Source organism: Caretta caretta, chromosome 1, assembly GCF_965140235.1.
Source record: "Caretta caretta isolate rCarCar2 chromosome 1, rCarCar1.hap1, whole genome shotgun sequence".
NCBI lineage: Eukaryota > Metazoa > Chordata > Testudines > Cheloniidae > Caretta > Caretta caretta.
In genome coordinates this window covers 284932792-284950755 of record NC_134206.1, presented here as the reverse complement: position 1 = coordinate 284950755, position 17964 = coordinate 284932792, and the positions used below count along the sequence as shown (strand labels likewise).

Sequence of the window (17964 nt, the reverse complement as noted above, 5' to 3'; positions counted from 1 at the left end):
CTTTCTACTTTTTCAACATCCCTTTGAAGTGGGGAACCAGATCTGGGCAAAGTATTCCAGTAAAGGACTCTCTAATACATCATACAGAGGTAGTACCACCTCTCTGCTCCTACTTGATACTCCCCTGATTTTATATCCAAAGATCACATTTGGCCTCATATCTACAGCATGGCACTGGAAGCTCGTGTTCAGTTGGTTACCAACCATGACCCCTATATTATTTTAGTCCCACTACACTCCAGGGTACAGTGATCTATTATTTAATCTATAATTAACTAGCCCAGTGCTTATTTCCACACAAACCCTGGGATCACAAACAGGAAAGAAACAAGATTCCTAGAGAAATATTTTTAGACTGATTCAAACCCAGTTCTCAAAAGTCCTCTGAATGAGCTCTTCATATGTGCCACAGGGGACTGGTCTGGGGAATGATGTGAATCATAAGAATGGTCAAAAGCCATTAACCTAAAGAAAGCGCATGAGCCACATTATAAGGTATGGTCCAAGCTCCTCCCCAAATCATTTGCCTTTTATTCTCCATTTCAGTTAGTTACATTTCTATTAGTTTCCACCAGGATTGTGCATGCACCTTGACATGTTCACAAAAGTTCCACGATACAGAGTTTCACAACTGGGATAGTCCCTACATTCAGGATACCAGGATGACAAACAGATTCTGGAGAAAAGCTCAGTAAATAGGATGGGGAGAACATAATTAACACACTGTAACAACTACAATGCATCAAAGACATAGAATAGATTAGATCAATTTACCACAAAACTCACAAAAAGTAATTGATCAAAGAATATCTCTCTTATGCAAAATATACATTTTAGGATGTAATTTTAATACATATTTTAAATTTACTGATGTTGCTTCTGTGATAGTTTGAATTAAAAAAACCCAAATATTCTTGCTGCCAGAATTGTATTTCTCATAATACTTATAGTCTGAGGTAACAATGAAAAAAGACAGTGTACTGTGAACAAAGTCTGTGATGTTTGTCTGCAGTCACATTTCTCTTATCGAAGTGAAAAGTAAACAAAAATTGTCAAGTACATTGGAATTCATAAAAATATAGATATGGCAAACTGAGAAAGCAAGGATTTGTAGCAAAACCCACTCTGTCCGCGGTCATGACCTTTGCAAAAAAAATACCTTTGTTATGAGGGAAGTGAAGACAGATGTAGTTTACATCACTATCGTTTATCGTTATAAGTGTGTGCCTTTGCATGAGCAAGACCATACTGCAGGAACCAGGAAGAATACACAGAGAGAGGCATGTGGGCCTTTGCATGGAGTCTGAGATCTGATGACTTTGAATTCAGCTTCCTCTGACATAAATGGCAAAAGCTGATATTCCATGCACACACATTGTATTTACAGCTGACTCATCAACAGTGACTAGTCACCTCTTCCACTGGCAGCAGCAATTGAAATCAGTCCTTCATCTTCATAATAATCTCTACTTCCCATGTGACAGCGCAAAGACCTGTTCAGTGCACGAGTTGTTTATCATGGCCCATTCAGCAGCAGTAGTCTCTTTCCAGTACAGTCCTTGGTATGGCTAAATTCCATTGTCCCTTTTTCAGCAGTCAAAAATCCATGATAAATTCTGTACAACACTGTAGTCAATATAACAGCAGCACCAGATATTATATTAATTTCTTTGCTAAAAAGCTGTTTGCAATTATCTCTCTCTATTGGCAATGTTTTACCAAAACTAAATCAATGTACATCTCTAAATATCAGAAATGTATACTTTGATAAAGATATTATAGTACAAGAAGTTTGACATGCAGGTCATGCTGTAGGGCTAGGCTATATACAGAAGAACATGTTACATGGTCAACAATAAAAGTTATTTCTCATCCTAACAAGAAAAATAAAACATATGACAGTCAGGGATTATTCAACAATCTCAAGGATCTCTTAAGACTTGGTTTAGCTCTTTTTCCCCCCTTCTTCCGTAAGACTATGTTGTTGGGTGTTTTTTTTCCTCACCAGCCAAAAATATCAAATCTACTGTTGCACTTGTACTGTTGCATAAACAGGTTCTTGCTTTTTAAATTGAAAGAAAAAGCCACTGGAGGGGATACAGTTTGAATACAGTAATGAATGTTGGTTGCTAGGTAGCGGGATTGATGTGGCTGCAGTAGACAACCAGTTAGAATGGCAAAATCATTGCCAAATCCCACACTTCAAATATCTTCAGAGTTCCCACATTAAGTAGGCTAAAGGATATTAACTTACACTTGAAATGTATAGTCTGTACCAATAAGGGGGGAAAGGAGAAAATGTACTCAACAGTTTATCTTAAAAGATAGGGACATTTTAAAGGTACTTCTGTGCTTTATGGAGACAGATGAAGAATACAGCAGACACGTAGCAAAACAGACAGACGAAACAACATATAGAACAAAGCACCTCAAAAAAAAAAAACAAAACACTGACTGAAGAAATTTATGAAGCTCATGAATCATATTTAAGGCTGGTCAAACCCCTTTTGAGAACTATTGCCCTCCTATATTTGTACAGATAAAAGTAATAATCTCCTTGCTTTTACATGGCACTCTGCCTCTGAAAATGTTGAAGAACCCTGGAGTAGAAAAATGACTACAGTACCAAGCAGCACTTGCTAGCTTAAGATTGCAAGCCTGGATGGTGTTTACCTTTCTTTCATGTTTTGTGCCTTCCCCAAGCCATTAAGAAAGAGATCTGGCCTCAGCTTGCGTGTAACCAGTAATGACAACCTCTTTGCAGTTATCTGTGTGCAAACAACCGGAAACATTCAGAACTCTGATACAACAATCTAGTACCAAAGTTAATCAAGAAATCAAACCATTTAAAAACAAATAATTTAACTAAATTAAAAAGGTTAAACAACAAAAAAACAATCCCACATACAGACCATTTCATCAGTGCTTTCATTTCAGCAGGATGGTACAATGCAAGAACACACATCCGGAGCCATCTATGGTCCCAGTAATCTGCAACACTGCTGTCAGGTGATGGAGACAGTATGGTCTATGCAAATGATCAGCCCCAAATCACATTGTGTGTGACAAAGACAAGATTCCAGACATCTTCAGAATGGGTTAGAGTCACAAGTAATGAAGGTCCAATGGCATGATTGATTATCATTTGGAAGCACATTATTTTTAATATATCTCCCTGAAAATACACTTATTTATTGAATATACTGGCCAATGAAGTCTACTAGCTGTCCTTTTATTGCTATGGTAAAGTAGGACAATATAGTAGATAAAAGGAGAAGCACTACTTTAGACAATCTTAAAAGCCAAGGTAAGAATCGTCAGCTACCCAAGTGGCATTTCTCACTACTGACATTTATATCATGCAGAATTTATACTGTATTTATGGAGCCTACAGTTAATGCTACATTTATTTCCATAATGTGGTAAACAGTATTTGAATTAATGCTATGTAGCCGATTGATGCCATCTGGTTTACAAGATAGATGGGATGGGAGATCGAGAGCGTCTTAGAGGACAAGGTGAGCTGTAGGGTGATGTTACTGGAGACAGTCTCAGAGCATTGCCTGCCAAGCCAGCTATGTTGTTTAAGCTTCGGGATTTTTCATATCCTTTTATGAGAAAATGCACAGACATCAGTTGAATTCAGCCAGAAAATAGACAAAGACAAACAATACAATGCAATGTAATCAAATGTACTATTTTGGGTTCAAGGGACTTTGTCTTCAAAAAGCTCAATGCTGAGACAAAAGGGAAAAAAAGAAAAGAAAAAAAGGGATCTTAATGTAGCTGTCCTTTCCAGTGAGATTAAACAAAGCCATCACAAATCATATGTGCTACATACTTTTAGACCTATTTTTCAGCACACCTCCATTGGTTTTAGTAGGGTTCAACTGAGTGCAAATCAAGTAATGATCTGGTCATTCACAGAGTACTATTGACCAATTGCTGTAGATTGAGTCATCTGGGTAATATACTCAAGATCTTTAAAAGAACAGATTGTAAAAAATGTGTTAGAAAGATATAATCTGTGTTAAACCCAGTTTCTAATATGAGTAGATTTTCCTTAAAATTACAGAAAACTATATAGTTATATAAAGTAATTGTATAGTTATTCATGTAGAGGATGAAATGAGGTTGGTGTAAAGAAGCTCTATCTCCAGGAATGTTAAGGCTCAGAGTTTGCATCGAATATAAAAGTATAATAAGATAGCTAAATTTTCAGATTTGCAATTTCTTTCTCATTTGCAAAGTTAAATCACAATATTTGCAGTCCTTATTTAACTGATTCTAATGAAAAGCACAACATGACTGCTCATGAGTCTAATGTGATGAAAAATTAATTCTGAAATCGGGTAGTCACATCTAAAAACTCTCACAATTTGGATGGAACATTGCACTTGCAAACATTTCTGTTCACATGTACTGCCAGCTCAATCTACCCACTTTATGCTGCGTATAGGTTTGTTTGAATTTAGTAGAGACTGTGCTTTTAAATCACCGGAAAACATTGCTCGTCATTGTCTCACTGTCTTAGAACTCAAATAGAGGGAATCCACATTACTAATGTTAGACAATAAAAACCTGAATAATTCCACCCATGAAGCAATGAGTTAACCCCATTGGTTTGTACAGAAACACTCAGGGATAGGATCCAGAAGTATACCACAAAGTGCAAACGCTTCAGGATGATTCCTCCCACATTCTACTTCAAATTTTGCCTTATACTAAAAGATGTGAGCCCTAAACCTGAGAATACTTATGTGCATGTTAACTGTAAGCACAAATAGTCCTATTGACCTCAATGATGCTACTTACTGTCTTAAAACTAAGCAGATATCTAAGCAGTTTGCAGGACTGGGGCATTTGCATGTAAGGTACATGCAATGAAATCATAAAATTCTTGCTGAAGAATATTAAATGCGTAGATGAAAATACAGATGAGCAGTTACTTGCTCATCTTCTACATAGGATAAGTTTGGTGGTATTTATATCATATTTTGGAAGAGATGAGCAGTTTTAGGAAAATCTGGTCTTATGTGCTAGGGTCTCTCCAAAATACATGTTCTTTAAGGCAGAAACTGTGTCTTCTTTTGTGTTTGCACAGGGCCTAGTACATTGTGAACCATATTGGACACAAACAAATAATACATAATAAAAATTATAATTACTATTTTCCCAATCTCAAAATTTCTTGACTGTTGTACTGAAAACATTTGCTAAAAGCAAATCTATAATCCAAAGTCTGCTAATACATTGTGCAGTGTTATCTCCAGATTGCAAGGGCAGGTTGGATTGAGATGCTTCACAAACCTCCAGTTTATTTCAAATTCATTTTAGAGGCTTCTGTTGGTATTTGCACAGATTAGAAAGAGATAGCTTGAGAAAAAAAATCTATTTTTATTCATATTTGTCCAAATCCCTTGAAAACATACTCTTGGCAATATGGGAAGATGGAGAGGTTCAAAGGAAATTAGTTGATGTCTTTTACTCAACTTAGAAAGACAATATTTTGTTATGTTTTCTTTCCCCTTTTTTAAATGGCAAAAGCAAAAGAGAGCTGATAGGTGGGGGAAGGCAAAGATACTATGACAAAAAGAATGAGATCTGAAGAGTGGGGAAAAAATACACAGGATGGATGGAAGCAGGGGTTAAGAGTTTGATCCAAAACCCATTGAAGTCAGTGAGAGTCTTCAATGAAAGGAAAAAGCATTGAAACTCAAAATAAAAAAATGCAAAACTATGGCATTTGATGTGTGAATTAAATTTCAAATATTCAAATTATTTTGATGATATCCTGAGAGTGCTTTCAGATTATGAAGTAACAATCTGTGTTGAATAAACTTCAGGCCCAATGGTTAAAAGTATTTTGCTTTTAGTGAAGCTTATGGCTAGATTTCAGAGTAGCAGCTGTGTTGGTCTGTATCCGCAAAAAGAAAAGGAGGACTTGTGACACCATAGAGACTAACAAATTTATTTGAGCATAAGCTTTCGCAAGCTACAGCTCATGAGCTCACAAAAGCTTATGCTCAAATAAATTTGTTAGACTCTAAGGTGCCACAAGTTCTCCTTTTCTTCTTATGGCTAGAGACAGTCAAAATTTTACAGATAGAAAATATTCCCACCAAAGAATATGGTGGGAACATTGGAACCAATTATTTTCCATGAGAAAATGTCAATATCAATAACATAATTCAGATTTCCTGGGGAAATTCTGAAACATTTTTATATCTAATTTTCAAATTTAAAATGTTGTTTCTTTCAGGGTTTTTTGTTTAAGAAAAATTGGAAGAAAATATTTTAAGCTATATCAAAACAATTTTTTTTTGTTGGCATCAGCTTGAAACTTCCCAAAGAAAACACCAAATTTTTAAGATGAAAATTTTTGAACCACGAATTTTCATTTGAAACTTATTGCAGAGAAAAGTTTGGTTCTTCTGACCTGTTCTAGTTCTGTTTTTTACCAAGTTAACAGTAACCAATGTCATGTTGTTACACTGAAATGTCTAATGGAAATTATACACTTGAACTTGCTAGGTGCAGAGTAATTAGGAATTAAGGGTAATGAGCACTTTGCATGAGTTCCTCAGTACCTCGCCAGACTGGGCCTTAAATAGGAATTTCTTGAAGAATTGTAAATATCTAGTACATATTACAGATTCTAATTCTCAATGGGCAGAGGCCTAGGATCTGTGAGCAAAAAATATACAGTTGAACACCTACACCTGCATAAGATATCACTCCAATTGCTCGTGTTACTACCACCCATTAATGAATAATCATATTATTCTCCAATTGTAGTTATGCACAGAAATGCAGCTGTACACACTTACATTCACATTTCTGCATTCAGATCTCAGATCTTTTGATTTTTTTAAAATAGTGTCCCATTGTGGCTAGTAGAATGACCAACAGAAGTTAGAACTAAACTCTTTTCGTCGGTTGGATGAAACAAGCAGTTGGGACAGATACGTTTGTTGTGGAAAGAGCTGGTAGAAAACTTGCAGCAAAAGAATTTTCTAAGTTTCAAAAATCTTTTTTTTTAATTAGATCCAGTTGCAAACATACAGAAGGTGAATTCTGATAGCAGTAGCACATAACAGTTCAGAGATTTGCATCCTATGTAGTTATTGAAAACCATCACATTATTGCAATTCACTAAGGGCCCAATCCAGTTCCTAGTGAAGTCAATCCAATGAATCAAATTGACTTGTATGAGCTTTGGAATGTGGCCTAAGGGCAAGATTTTCAGCAGTGACCAATTTTGGCCTAACTCTGCTCCCTATGAAGTCAATGGCAGTAGAAAGAGGCCAATGTGGAACACTTTTGAAAATCCCACCCAAGAGTCTACAAAATGCTGAGCAATCAGACGTGAGCATGTTCAGTTTCTTATAGGAGGTGTTTAGCACCCTGCAGGATCAGATCCTAACTGCACTGCACCACAATTCTGGCTGGTGGAGACCATTCCATTTCTGAATAACCTTCCAGCCTTTAGTGATATTGCTATGCTGATAAACTGCCTTGGGACATCGTAAACTTGGCTTTCAAATCAAATACCTTCCAAAATGGCAGGGTAGAAACTCTATTGAATAGGTTTTGCTGTGCTCAATACAAAACCCTTTGGGCTTGTTCAATTTGTCAGCCCCTTTAAATGGCATTAATGTAGCTATCTTTTAAAAAAGTATTAAATGTGAACTATTGTTTTTGGATCATTCACTTGTCTTTCAGGAGGATTTAGGGGATTTTTAAAGAAGCACATGAGTGATTTAATGAGAAAGAGCTACATTGCAGTCTTTTTTGTAGGGTACAGACAAATGAAGACACAAGAAGAATGACTGTCAGATATACCACACAGCACTTTTGGGTAGGGGAGTGAGGAAAATAAAGAATGTTTTCTAAAAGGAAGGACCAGAAAAGGATAGAAAGAAAGAAAGAAAGAAAGAAAGAAAGAAAGAAAGAAAGAAAGAAAGAAAGAAAGAAAGAAAGAAAGAAAGAAAGAAGGCATTGAACTGATTTACAATCTTTCCTAATAGTGCAGTTGTTCACATCTTATTTTACTTGAAGCTTGCTTTTCACAAGTACATTGCTGAGTGACCTTTTATGATCTAATGAAAGAAGTCCATACCTTTCCTGATCCCTCCATCAGTAGCACACGTGTAATCACCTGTTGTCAGTAGGAAACATGTTCCCCCTCTTCTGTTTTTGTCTCTGGTACTAGAACGTCTGATTGGTGGGTGCCTTTCCCCAGGTGAGAGTGGCTGCTCACTTCCTGCACTGTCTTCACCTGATAACACTGGTTAAAGCACCATGCCCATTTACAGACAATAATGAATGAGGAAATGAGACATCACAAAGAGCTTATGTTGAATGCTGGATATTCCCATCACTCAAGTACAAAAAACAGTAATAATGTCATGATAAGAATAAAGAAAAAGATTGCAGTTCATCATTAATCACTACAAAATGCAGCAAAAGAGCAAAAGTAAATGTTTTATTTAAGAACAAATCATCTTTTGAATATCCCAGCCCTATTTGAGATATCTCCTAAGGCTCAACTAGCTTAACATAAAATAAAATGTCATCAGATAAAAGGCTATTCTACTGAATTACATGCCTTTATAGACTCTAACCTTTCCAACGGTAATCTGCCATAATTGTTTTAATATTGTGTTCATCTCTTTGACTATCTTCTTTATTAAAAAAGAAGTCATGTTGACCATTTTGCTGTTGAATAGTTTTTAAAAGAACTTTTGAGACAGGAATTAAGTGATAAATGTTTAGGGCCAAAGCCTGCCCTGAAATGCACAATTAACATTGATTTCAATGGGAGTTACATTTAATCATATATAGCTCAGGGCTAAATGTGGTCCTTAGTCAGTGTGGTTAAGATTCAGCACACAATAGACTCTCTACATCACCCACTTTTGCTTTCCCAAAACCCCCTCTTTTAAAACAAGAAATATGTAGCATTTCAGGACCCAATTCAAGAAACCATCCCCATTAAGGAAAGCACTTAACCACGTGCTTAAGTGTTTTCCTGAATTGGGGCCACAAATGGCAATATTCTACCTTGAAGTTATGCACAACAATCCCAATAACTACACAAGAAATGAAGTTAGATATGGAGCACAAATGGTGGCGCTATCCAAGAGAGAGAGACAGAAAAAAATAACCCCAGAAGTAGATCACTTTAAGATTTTTTTCTCTAACCTCAAGGATTATAACACCTTGTAAATAAATCAGCAGACTCACTAAAACTATCTCTCTGTGCTGTCACACAGAGCCTCCTCCCTTCTGGAATGCCTTTAGCAGGACTCAATGACACAGAAAAGCTGTTGTCATTAACACTTTGAAGATGCTGTCTGAGAATGTGTATCAGTCCAGCACTGTAAAACTAACTATATTCCACCCACAACACAGTCATCTGAAAGTTTTTCTCCCTTTTTTGATATCTTTAGAATTTAAAAAAAATCTGTGTTACCTTTGCTTGAGAACTTTCGCAGAGTTCTCTCTCAAAGAGAGAACTCTCTCTTTAATTGATCTTCTTTTAACCTAAGACTAAGCAGTGGCATAATGTCAGAACAGAATTAAGATACTTTTCACAGTCACAATTTTCAGCTTCTTCCCTCTAAAGAGCAAGATCCAGCTACTGCAACACTGAAAGGCATGTTTTTGCATTATTATTACTTATTGACTTTACAAAAGGAGCCTAATGATTTATATGAGAGCTTTGCAATACAACTGTGTTCAGCATAAGAGTTAACAGATTTGAAAAAAAAAATGCCTTGTGACTAGAACTGGTCAGGATTTTTTTAAGATTTTTTTTCCTGCCAGAAAATGCTGATTCATTGAAAACTAAACTTTTTCAGAAACTTGTTGGTTTCAACTAAACTTTCATCTGGAATGTTTTTCAGGTCCATGATGGAATTTCTGGACAGAGCCCAACTCCAGAATACTCAATAGCCACATAGTTAGGGCACTCGCAAAGAATATAGGTGATCTTGGTTCAAGACCATGCTCTGCCTAATTTAGATCAGGAACTTGAAGCTGGGTCTCCTGCATGCCATGTGAGTGCTTTAATCACAAGGCTCTCTCTTTTTCCCAATAAATATTTAATTATTTGTACAAAGTGGAACAGTTCCAACAAGAGAGATTGAGAGCGCGAAAGAGCGAGACTAATTCTAAAACCCAGAGGTTAGGGTTCAAACTTTTGTGCAAAATGGAATTCTTGCTTTCTGACCGGTCCTACTTGTGACTGCAAATCTATAGTAATTAAACTAAACGCTACTTAACTTTGTTCTTTAATCTCAAACGATATTCAATGTGTGCTGAGAAATGACATCTCGAGTGGTGCTGATGATGGCCATTTTCAGTTTTTCACCAAGAAGCTTTACTTCAACTTAATATCTGTCATATTATCAGCACAACAGTAAAAACACAATGTGATGTCCCATATAATACAGATGTGGGAAGTACTTCTTGCCAGGGAATTGGAGTGCTGAATGGGAAGAAATCTGAAAGCTAGAAGCCAGCTTTCTATATTCTTCCGATGAGTGCTGTCCTTTACAAGGTAAAGCACCTGTTTCTTTTAAATTACTTCCTCTTGTATTGCATCTTACATAATATGCCACTATGTGGCATAGGCAAAGCTGACACAAGAGACAAACACTAAGCAGAACAGCATGGAGTTCAATGGTGTGGAACACGGTAGCTGTTCAGATAGTCACAATCATGCAGGAAAACAAAAGAACATCAGTACAATGAAACAAACAACAGGCAAAATAAATGGTGGATGTCATCAGCAGAAAAAGCATTCACGACATAGCAAGCAAACTGTATAGACCAGCTATGCACAGACCTGGGAATGTCATTGTAACTATTTTGCCATCTACAAGACTGACACACGCAAACACTGGAGTGAAGGGAGAGGGGAGGGAACTACATCTTTTAGTTGCAGAAAGATTTAATGCTTTCTGACACCTACTAAACATACTGGTCTATAAAGTATTTAGAAGACATGCATTTGAGATTGTGTCCTACCTGATCTGTTGTGTTCCATCAGCCGGTTGTCTTTGCCCAGGCAGACATCTCCCTGTGTGCTATTGCAGGCCATATTCAAGTCTGTCTTGCAAAAGGTAGGGGAGCTCACCTGCGGAGCAGGAGGGATGTGCTTCTTCCTCTTTCTTGGAAGTTTCTGTTTCGCCATTGCCAGGGAGTAGTACATTCCGAAATTGTTGACAATGACAGGCACGGGCATGGCTATGGTCAGCACCCCAGCGAGAGCACACAGAGCACCCACTAACATGCCTGACCAAGTCCGAGGATACATGTCCCCATACCCAAGGGTAGTCATGGTGACCACAGCCCACCAGAAGCCAATGGGGATATTTTTGAACTGTGTGTGCTCACTAGCAGATGGGTCATTGGGCTGGGCCCCTACTCGCTCAGCATAGTAGATCATGGTGGCAAATATCAACACGCCTAGTGCCAGGAATATTATCAGCAGCAAAAACTCATTGGTGCTAGCTCGGAGTGTGTGGCCCAGCACTCTGAGGCCTACAAAGTGCCGGGTGAGCTTGAAGATTCGCAGGATTCTCACAAACCTCACCACCCTGAGGAAGCCAAGCACATCCTTAGCAGCTTTGGAGGAGAGCCCACTCAGGCCCACCTCTAAGTAAAAGGGCAGGATGGCCACAAAGTCAATGATATTCAAGAGGTTTTTGACGAATTCAAGTTTATTGGGTGAAAAAACAACACGGACTAAAAATTCAAATGTAAACCACACCACGCAGACTCCTTCCACGTACGTCAGAGCAGGATCAGTCTCAATTTCATACTGTAGAACTGCCTCTGTGCCATTGATGGCATGCTCGGTTTTGTTTATAATAGTATTGAAAGCCTCATGGGTTTCCAAACAAAAGGTTGTGATTGAAACTAGGATGAAGAATAAAGAGGCAAAAGCAATGAACTGCAAAGAAAAGGAAAGAAAAAGGAAATCAGAACCAAAAAGTCCTTTATATTAATAAGTAGGGCCCTACAAATTCATAGCTATTAAAAATGCGTCATGGACCGTGAAATCTGGTCTTTTGAGTGCTTTTAGCCTATACCATACAGATTTCATAGGGGAGACCAGAGTTTCTCAAACTGGGGGTCCTGACCCAAAAGGGAGTTGCAGGGGGGGTCGCAAGGTTATTTTAGGGGGTCACAGTATTGCCAGCCTTACTTGTGTGCTGCCTTCAGAGCTGAGTGGCCAGAGAGCAGCAGCTGTTGGCCAGGTGCCCAGCTCTGAAGGCAGCGCCCTGCCTGCAGCAGTGCAGAAGTAAGGGTGGCAATGCCATATCATGCCACCCTTACGTCTGCGCTGCTGCCTTCAGATCTGGGCAGCCGGAGAATGGCAGCTGCTGACTGAAGGCCCAGCTCTGTACGAAGCAGCGCAGACGTAAGGGTGGCATGGTATGGTGTATTGCCACCCTACTTCTTACTGCTGTTGGTGGTGGCTCTGCCTTCAGAGCTGGGCTCTCCAGCAGCCCAGCTTTGAAGGCAGTGTCACGACTAGGAGCTGCACAAAAGTAAGAGTAGCAGTACCACAACCCCCCTACAATAACCTTGCGACACCCTCCCACACACACACACACACACACACACAACGTTCCTTTTTGGGTCAGGACCCCTACAATTACAACATCATGAAATTTCAGATTTAAATAGCTGAAATCATGAAATTTACTATGACCGTGAAATTGACCAAAATGGACCATGAATTTGGTAGGGCTCTCCGAATAAGCAATCATCAATCATACATTTTACATTGTACTTTTACACTGTATGGCATAATTAATTACAAAGGCCCCCAAAGTGATTCCCATACAATGACACATGAAACATTAAACTGACGCAGTCCCCGAGGTGGAGAGTGATAGCCACCCCTTACACTGCATGATGAACAAAAATATGGTGGCGGGGGACCTGTTCATCAAGGGCATCAGGATAACCATGATTCATAAGAAAAAGTTACATTATGCCTTGAAAACTAGAGTCCTGCCTGCTGAGTGTGGATATCAAAGTTCCAATGTCAAAGATACCTCCACCCCCACGGTTCTCAATCTCTGAAAGAGGTCTGACAGGTTGAGCTGATCCAAAGGGGGTTTGAGACTGTGGTTCATGAAATTCTGCTAAGAATATTGGCTGCTAAGAATACTGGCTATATCCTCTGAAGAAGTCATCAACATTTCTTGAACCAAAAATATTAGCTGTAAACAGTCAATTCATCGATGCAGGTCATCCGTTAGAGAAAATGTTCTGATGTGTTATACAGAGAGCTGATAGCTCTCTCTAGATATGATTGTCCAGTACTTCCCATTGTTAGACTCTATTTTCACTTGTCTGTAACTTTGCCAAATTTTAACCATTCAGGCTGAAATTTCCCATGTTGATTATCTGCCTTGGGTTGAATATTTTTGGAAAGTTTCACCAAAAAAAGATTCAGCCATTTCCAAAAGCAAGATTATGGGAAAATATGTTGTTTAGACCATGTTACAAAAATCCATACAACCTTTTCATTGAAAACCTGTAGTACCTCCATTCTTTGGAATGGAAACTTGAAATTGGCAAGAGAATTGCCCTGGTGTCAGGGATGTTCCTTTCGCTGTTCCTGTGAAAAACTGCCCAAATTTGACCAAGTTATAAGCCTCTAAAAATATCAATTCTCACAGGCTCAGTAAAGATTTGTTCGCATTTGGCAGAGAATTTTCCAAAAATTCCCTCTATACTGAGTATGCTCCAGCCTCAGGCTGCAGTGCCTGAGCAGGGCTGTTCCTACAATTGCTTCTCCTGGCTGCTATGGACCACTGTGGCACTATGCACCAGAAAGTAAGAGCAGAGAAGCTGTCTCTCCTGAACTTTCAATATGGTCCTTTTCTGGCCCCCAGGCCATGAGGAGGAGAAAACACCCTGACTTGAATGCAATGGAGACAATAGGGAAAAGGGAGCTGAGGGAGTAGATTGGAACAAGAAGCTTGGAGGAGAAAGTAGGATTGGAAGCTGGGGTGTAGGGGATATTGGGATTGATTAGGCAAGGAGACAGGAAGCAGGGTTGGGAAACTGGGAAGGAGGTTGGGGCATGGGAATGGGAACTGTAAAAGAAATTGAGATCAGATGAAGAGCCAGGGGAGTTCGTGGGAATGGTCTTGTGGAAAAATTATTATGTGATCATGTAATTAAACATGGTATTGGAATGTATATGCACAAGAAAGGCAAATTAATTGCCCAGGCAGCCTTAACTCGGACATTCCCTAACCCTTGAGTGTTTGACTTTGTAACCTTAACATTCTTTTAAAGTGGGGGTGGGGACTGTGCATTCTATTGTAGGTTACATTTTTAAAAGTATATATTTCCATTCATTTCAAATGGCAAGGACCCAATATTATCTTTAAAGAGAAATTATGCTTGCTATACACTCTAAAACCAAAAGAGGAGAGAGTAGAGGGGGATCAATCTTTTACAAGTAGTTTAGTATGATCAGAAGAAAAAAAATCAGTTTACAATCTATTCTGAAGCATGCCTAATTTTGTGGTTATAGAGGTTTCTACAGCGATTTTCACAGAACTTTTAGCAACAACAGCTGCTCAGGCTCGCTGTCTCATTTAAATTGTAGCTTGGACTGGGCTTGACCAGCTGAGATAGGGGAATCTTTAGAACCAGAATACAGAGAAAAGGGGGGGGGGAGAGGGACAGAAAGGAGAGAATGAGTGGTGACTGTAGGAAAATCATGCTAGATCATATATACATGTTTTATTGAATGCTTAATATAGAAAACCAAAAGGGCCAGCATAAACAAAGACTACAAAAGACAGATATAACTTAGACTTCAACCAGGGGAGAGCATACTATTTGGCCACCCCTCAAGGGAAGAGTGGAATCATAAACCAGACTGAGTTGAGACAGGTCACATCTGAACCACTCAATAATAATGACCATAATGTAATTAAATTTAACATTATTGTGGGGGGGAAACATGACAAAGAAACCTGCCACAGTAACATTTAACTTCAAAAAGAGGAACTACACAAAAATGTGGAAACTAGTTAAATGGAAATTAAAAGGAACACTCACACAGGTTAAATGCCTGCAAACTTCACGGAGAATATTTAAAAACAACATAATAGAGGCTCAACTAAATGTATATCCTAAATTAAAAACAAACAAAACAGTAAGAGGAACAAAAAAAATGTCACCATGGCTAAACAACAGAGTAAAAGAAGCAGTTAGAGACAAAAAGACATCTTTAAAATATTTGAAGTCAAATCCAACTGAGGAAAATAGGAAGGAGCATAAACTCTGGAAAGTCAAAAATAAAAGTATAAGGTAGTTGAGGAGCAACTACCTAAAGACACAAAAACTGACAGCAAAACATTTTTAAGTACACCAGAAGCAAGAAGCCTGCCAAACAATCAGTGGGGCCACTGGATGATCAAGATGCTAAAGGAGCACTCAAGGAAGACAAGGCCGTTGCAGAGAAGCTAAATGACTTCTTTGCATCAGTCTTCACTGCAGAGGATGTGAGAGAGATTCCCAAACCTGAGCCATTCTTTTTAGGTGACAAATCTGGGGAACTGTCCCAGATAAATTTATCAGTTTGTTCTGAATACCTCAAACCGTAATAAAACATCATCAGGACTAGATGGAATTCACCCAAGAGTTCTGAAGAAACTCAGATATGAAATTGCAGAACTACTACCTGTGGTATGTGATCTATCACTTCAATCAGACTCTGTAGCAGGGGTCTGGAGGAAAGCTAATGTAACACCAATTTTTGTAAAAGGCACCAGAGGAAATCCTGGCAACTATAGACCAGTAACTTCAATACCAGGCAAATTGGTTGAAACTACAGCAAAGATCAGAATGATCAGACACACAGATAAACACTGTAGGTTGAGAAAAAGAAATAGCTTGGGTCCTCCTTCTCAGATTTAACTGTATGAAGGCTTTGGAGGTTGTTCATCTGCAGTGTCCCACATGCTCAATCTTCTCCTCTGCATTTTTCAATTTTAGGTGAAACCTTCAGCAACGCATGGCTGACCCTCAGCCATTTATCTCCTTTCCATGAAATGTAACCAGAATGAAATCCCACTTTTCTTAATGCCCAGCTGAAATCATCCCCTGGATGAAAAACAGCTGGCGAAGGATGAACCGGTGATGATGCCGGTAGGCAACGGAAAACTCTTTGAAGTACTTGGCTCCTCTATAACAGCCCCCACTGCCAATGGCATTGCTCTCAGTCTGTTGCCAGCCTGTATCTTGGGGTCTTTTGATCTCCTCAGTGTTAGTGGATGCCCAATAGCCATAGCAGCAAAAGACACACATTTGCAACTGTGACCAGCCAGACAACTGAATTTTTTCCCTTCTATCGGACACAAAGCTAGTCATGGTGATCCATCCATCTTGACCTCTAGACTTGATTATTGCAGCTCATCCTATCTATGAAAGACGCTACATGCCCTGAAAAAGCTCAAACTAGTACAAAATGCAGTTTCCTACCAGCTTAGCAACATGTCACACCCCAGTTCTCCTCACTCTGTGCTAACAGTAAATTTATAAACTTAGCAAGATATTTTTCTTATAGGCTGAGAAGGAAGAACAAGAGAGTGGTTGTTATTATTGCTATTTAAATACTTGGGAGGCACCCACATGCTATAGAGATGGAAACAAGATGTAGAAGTAGATAGGTAGACTACAAGGAAATCCTGTAGTTTATAATACCTTAAAACCATAAAAATTTGTCTCTCTTGCACTAGACACATTTTTGAATTGCATTTTAATTATTTCACATTGCAGACCGCTAATGATCTTGCTGTTATCACAAAAGGCACAAAGTAATAAAAAATCATCAGTATAAAATCCACAATGCTCTTTCAGACATTACACAAACCCACTCTTACAGAAGTACTACCCAGCTTTAACACTCATGGGCCACTAATCAAAATACCAGTGAACTACTGGAGACAGAGGAACAGATAAAATACTGTTAAATATCTTTTTGTGATTCCACAGCACTCACCACGGATTGTTAAGGACTTAAATGTATGATGTCTCTCAATCCGTGATTCTCTCCCACCATTATACTGAAGCAAAATGCAGAGCTTCCCTGGGTGGGAGCCCATGAAAACTAAATTTGAGGTAAGCAGCTAGAGGGAGAAATAAATGGGTCATCATCATATCCAGTGCAATGGGCAGAATGAAAAGGTGTTTTTTGGAGACGTCCCTGTTATAGTTGAAAGGGGCTAGGCTTTTTGTTTGGTGTGTTGGGGTTTCTTTTAATTTTAATATTTCAGGGGTATATTAGCACTTGATTTCATGGTACATGGTACGTTGAATAAGGAATGTGCTTAAGTGCTTTTCTGAATCAGGGCCTAAACCATGGTGGCAATTTGTTTGTTAGTCTTGGGTGCCGACACTTGCAGAAAGTCTGGATTTCCTCCAAAGTAAACAGTGAGGGGCAGATTTTTTGAAGCTGGAGAAGGCTTGTAGGTTTCTGAAGTCTGGGGCCAGAATTTCAATAAAGATGCAGATAGGTACTGTCAAGGCTAATTCCCCACTCTGGCTAGGGTGACCAGATGTCCCTATTTTATACGGACAGTCCCAATATTTGGAGCATTTTCTTCTATAGGCACCCATTACCCCCCCACCCCAACTATATATACAATATGATGGGGGCTAATTTAGCTGCAACTAATCAGGAGAAAGATCTTGGAGTCATCGTGGATAGTTCTCTGAAGACGTCCACGCAGTGTGCAGTGGCAGTCAAAAAAGCAAACGAGATGTTAGGAATCATTAAAAAAGGGACAGAGAATAAGATGGAGAATATCTTATTGCCCTCATATAAATCCATGGTACGCCCACATCTTGAATACTGCGTACAGATGTGATCCCCTCATCTCAAAAAAATATATACTGGCATTAGAAAAGGTT

At 38.7% G+C, this 17964-nt stretch overlaps 1 protein-coding gene across 11 annotated transcripts in view; it reads right to left on the bottom strand.

Annotated features, from left to right (window-relative positions):
• Window positions 1-488: 488 nt before the first annotated feature.
• KCNC2 (potassium voltage-gated channel subfamily C member 2) overlaps window positions 489-17964 on the bottom strand; it is a 135920-nt gene continuing 118444 nt past the window's right edge. The window contains exons 3-6 of one of the 11 annotated variants that reach the window (XM_048835740.2): window positions 11038-11965; window positions 8123-8290; window positions 2674-2768; window positions 489-1626 (exon numbers count right to left, since the gene is read on the bottom strand). In XM_048835740.2, coding sequence (XP_048691697.2) covers window positions 2707-2768; window positions 8123-8290; window positions 11038-11965 — 1158 coding nt within the window. In that variant the 3' untranslated portion in view covers window positions 489-1626; window positions 2674-2706. Of the gene's footprint in view, window positions 3609-8122; window positions 8291-8366; window positions 8384-9478; window positions 9556-11037; window positions 11966-17964 lie in introns of those variants that run through there. The other 10 variants (XR_007354577.2, XM_075124358.1, XM_048835744.2 and 7 more) reach the window with 10 other exon arrangements.